Source organism: Spermophilus citellus, assembly GCF_964194105.1.
Source record: "Spermophilus citellus genome assembly, chromosome: 2".
Taxonomy (NCBI): domain Eukaryota; kingdom Metazoa; phylum Chordata; class Mammalia; order Rodentia; family Sciuridae; genus Spermophilus; species Spermophilus citellus.
Window position 1 is genome coordinate 50,731,857 of NC_138183.1, and position 5,063 is coordinate 50,736,919.

At 39.2% G+C, this 5,063-nt stretch overlaps 1 protein-coding gene across 1 annotated transcript; it reads right to left on the minus strand.

Annotated features, from left to right (window-relative positions):
- Positions 1 to 4,002: 4,002 nt before the first annotated feature.
- LOC308642572 (interferon alpha-5-like) lies at positions 4,003 to 4,608 on the minus strand (the record flags this gene model as incomplete). Its single annotated transcript, XM_081281701.1, has 1 exon — positions 4,003 to 4,608. The coding sequence occupies one exon, from the start codon at positions 4,606 to 4,608 to the stop codon at positions 4,003 to 4,005; it is 606 nt and encodes a 201-aa protein (XP_081137827.1).
- Between the last annotated feature and the right edge of the window lie 455 nt (positions 4,609 to 5,063).

The following is a 5,063-nucleotide window of genomic DNA, read 5'->3' on the forward strand; positions in this document are numbered from 1 at the left end:
TTTTCTTTGCTTTCACTTTAAAAGCAATCATTGTTGATTTTGTGTTTCAGTTTGAGGTTGAAGAAACAGCTTCCTGGGGATTCCAAGATGGCGGGCCAGAGGGAGGCAGCATCCTGAGTTGCACCCTGACCCCGATCTCACCTAGTTGGAATACTGCATCTCAGAGAGCGCAAGAGCACCCCTAGACAGCTGGTTTCTGCAGAAATCACCAGCACCGTGAACTCCGCACAGGGCTCAGGGCCTCAGTCTTCCAGTAGGACTCCATAAATGACCTCCCACTACATCTCAAAGCGCTAGAAGCAAAGAAAAAATCAGCAGAAAAAGCAGTAGAAGGCAAGAAATAATTAAAATTGGAGCTGAAATCAAGGCAACCCAAACCAAAGAAAGAATTGAAAAAGTTGAGGAAACAAAAAGGTGGGTCTTTGAAAAAACAAATAAAGTTGGCAGACCCTTAGATAAGCTAATGAAGTGAAAGACAGCAAAAAATTCCAATTACCTGCATATGTGATGAAAAAGGTCATCTCACAAGGGACACTACAGAATTACAGAGGAAAATTAGAAATTGTTTTGAAAACTCATACTCCAATATAATAGAAGACATGGAAGGCATCAAACAGTTTCTTAAGTCATATGATTTGCCCAGATTGAATCAGGAAGATATACACAACTTAAACAGACCAATATCAAGGGGTAAAACAGAAGACACCATCAGAAGCTGACCAACCAAGAAAAGCCCAGGACTGGATAGTTACACAGCTGAGTTCTACAGGACCTTTAAAGAAGAACTAATACCAATACTCTACAATTTATTTCAGGAAATAGAAACAGAGGCAGCACTTCCAAACCCATTCTATGAGGCCAATAACACCCTGATCCCAGTACCAGGCAAAGACACATCAAAGAAAGAAAACGTCAGACCAATATCTCTAATGAAGCTAGATGCAAAAATTCTCAATACCATCCTGGCAAACCGATGACAAAAACATATCCAAAACATTGTGCACCATGATCAAGTGGGATTTATCCCAGGGATGCACGGTTGGTTCAACATAGGGAAATCAATAAATGGAATTCATCACAGCAATAGACTCAAAGATAAGAATCATATGATCATGTAGAAAAAGCATTCGACAAAATACAGCACCTTTACAAGTTCCAACCACTAGAAAAACTAAGGATAACAGGAGCATATCTCCACATCCTAAAGGCTATCTACAAAAAGCCTCAGGCCAACATCATTCTCAATGTTGAAAAATTAAAGGCATTCCCTCTAAAAACCGGAAAAAGACAGGGATGCCCTCTTTCACCACTTCTGTTTAACATAGTTCTTGAAACAGTGGCTAGAGCAACTAGAAATTAAAGGGATATGTATAGGAAAAGAAGAACTAAAATTAGCACTATTTGCTGACTATATGATTCTATACCTAGAAGATCTAAAAAGCTCCACCAGGAAACTTCTAGAACTAGTAAATGAATTCAGCAAAGTGGCAGGATATAAAATCAACCCCCATAAATCAATGGCATTTCTGTACATCAGTGACAAATCCGCTGAAAGTGAAACTAGGAAAAGCACTCCATTTATAAAGAGCCTCAAAAAAATTCTTAGGAATAAATTTAACAAAAGAGGTAGAGACCTCTGCAATGAAAACTACAACATGCTGAGGAAAGAAATTAAAGAAGACCTTAGAAGATGGAAAGATCTACCTTGTTCTTGGATAGGCAGAATTAATATTGTCCAAATGACCATACTACCAAAAGCACTGTAGAGATTTGATGCAATTCCAATCAAAATCCCAATGGCCTTCCTCATAGAAAGAGAAAAAGCCATCATAAAATTCATCTGGAAAAACAAGAGACCCAGCATAGCCAAAGCAATCCTTAGCAAGAAGAGTGAAGCTGGTGGCATTACCATTCCAGACCTACAACTATACTACCCAGCAATAGTGACTAAAACCTCATGGTATTGGCACCGAAATAGATCTGTAGACCAATGGTACAGAATAGAGGACACGGAGTCTAACCCACATAACTTCAGTTATCTTATATTAGACAAAGGCGCCAAAAATATGCACCGGAGAAAAGATAGCCTCTTCGAAAAACGGTGCTGGTAAACCTGGATATCCACATGTCACAAAATGAAATTAAAAATCTATCACTCACCATGCACAAAACTCAACTCAAAGTGGACCGAGGACCTAGGAATTAAACCCGAGACTCTGCATCTAATAGAAGAAAAAGTAGGCCCTACTTCATCATGTGGGATCAGGCCCCAACTTCCATAAAAAGACCGCAATAGTGCAAGAAGTAAAACCAAGAATCAACAAATGGGATAGAATCCAACTAAAATGTTTCTTAAAAAAAAAAAAAAAACAGTGAGGTGAACAGAGAGCCTATATCATGGGAGCAAATATTCACCCTTCACACATCAGATAGAGCACTAACGTCTAGGGTATATAAAGAACTCAAACAGAAAAGCTCAAAAAAAAAAAAGAAACAAACAAACAAATGAACAAATCAACAAATGGGCCAAAGACCTGAACAGACACTTCTCACAAGAGGATATACAATCAATCAACAAATATATGAAAAAATTTTCATCATCTCTAGCAATTAGAGAAATGCAAATCAAAACTACTCTAAGATATCATCCCATTCCAGTCAGAATGGCAGCTATTATGAAGACAATAAGTGTAGGCAAGGATGTGGGGGAAAAGTTACTCTCATCCACTACTGGTGGGACAGCAAATTGGTGCTGCCAATGTGGAAAGCAGTATGGAGATTCCTTGAAAATCTGGGAATGGAACCACCATTTGACCCAGTTATCCCACTGCTTAGTCTATACCCAAAGGACTTAAAATCAACATACTACAGGGACAGAGCCACATGGATGTTTATAGCAACACAATTCACAATAGCTAAACTGTGGAGCCAACCTAGATGCCCTTCAGGGGAAGAATGTATAAAAAAAATGGGGCACATATATACACTGCAATTTTACTCAGCAATAAAAGAGAATAAAGTCATGGCATTTGCAGGTAAATGGATGGCATTGGAGAAGATGAGGCTAAATGAAGTTAGCCAATGCCAAGAAAACAAATGCCCAATGTTTTTCCTGATATAAGGAGGCTGATGCATATCGGGGTCAGAAGGGGGAGCACGGGGGAATTAGATGAATTCTAGATAGGGCAGAAGGGTGGGAGGGAAAGGGAGGTCGGCAGGGGATTAACAAGGATGGTGGTGGGATGTGATAGACATCATTATCCAAAGTACATGAATGAAGACACGAACTGGTGTCAACATACTTTATAAAACCAGAGATATGAAAAGTTGTGCTGTATATGTGTAATAAGCATTGTAATGCATTCCACTGGTATTTATATTTTTAAAAAATCAGTAAAAAATAATCAACAACTTCCACAGTGCATTTAGGAAGTTGTTTTCATGCTTGTCTTTCATCATATCGATACCTCCATTCATTTCCTCTTAACATCAACATGTCTAAAAGTGACACCACTGAGTTGACAGGAAAATGCAAAAAATAAAGATGTGCATGAAATGAGAACTCATCATAGAAATCATCATTTACAACTGAAATTTCAATTTTGCTTCTCAAGTTAAAATTGGGAAAGAATAAAAAATGTATTTACCGCACCCCTCATCCATGTCCAAGAATATAAAGGTGTTTCAAAACTAAAGAAGTTTCTACAGTAAAATATGCAATGAAGAAAGCAAACTAAATTGACTGTATAAAAATGCTTTGTTTTATTCATCATACTCTAAATATATACATAGAATAGGAACAAAATAAATTAAATCTTATGATTAGTTAATTAAATGAATATTTAAATAGATAAATACATCTGCAGGGAGGTAAGGGACTGGTGCCTATAGAAACGCATCATTGACTGAACACATACAAGGAATGGAGTGAATTCTTGTCACAAGGAACCATGAGAGTCTTTGAAATGGCAGAACTTGTGGGAGTGTGGTAAGGTGTGTTCTTCAGTGAGAAGCATTTCCCTGCTGGACCAGGTCTCGTTTCATGCTCCTCAATCTTTCATATAACTTAGGTGAAGAAAGGACGAATTTCATGATTTCTGTTCTGACGAACTCCCAGGCACAAGGCAGGTATTCCTTCTCCTTCAGGTAAACAGTGATCCTGCGGAAGTATTTTTTAACAGTTATTCCGAGAGCTTTTTCCCGCCTCACCTGGTGGGTCACACAGGCTTTCAGGTCCTCATGCTGTTGATCGAGGCCACTGAGGAAGGTGTCCAGGAGGGTCTTGTCCCAAGTAGCAAAGGCCTCCTGGGTGCGAAAAAGGTCCAAGATCTGGTGGGTCATCTCCAGGAGGGCAGCAACAGCTTGAGCCCTAGGCACCTTCTCACCCTCCAACAGCTTCTGGGGGAAGGCAAGGTCCTCTGTGTCGTTCACGCAGGAGGAAGTGGGAATTCTACTCATTTTTTGCAGGAGACTCAGTGCCCCCTCCTCATTTTTCTCAGAAGTTTCAAGACGCAGATTGTGTATCTGAGGCAGGTCACAGCCCAGAGAGCAGGTGGTCTTGCAGCTGAGCACCACTAGGGCCAGCAGGAAAGCCAAGGGCAAGGCCATTGGGGATCTTGCAGATGCTGCTGGGCTGTCTGAGATGGCTGATGCTCAGTCCTTGCTCCAGGGTCTCTGAAGACCTTGCTTTGTGTGGATACCTAAAAGAGAGAACACAGTAGTGCGATTTTATGAATGCCAGTGCCTTCTGTTTTTGCTTTCCTTTATACATTCTCTACTTTGGTTTTCAGCAATGTTTCTAAACCATTCTAGTTTTCATTATTGCCTCCACTTCCAATGTTACCCTTACCTATCAGAGCCTTTTTACAAATTTATTTCTTATTAAAAATGTCATTAAATTTCACTTAGGATATTTATCCTTCATATCTGTATAGGTAGCGTATCTCTCTCTCTCTATCAAAATTATGAACTTATGCTTTTATTCAATATAGTTATGAATGACAATATTTAAGCTAAATTACACTTTAAATTTTTGAAATTTAAATGATCTTTATATCTGGATT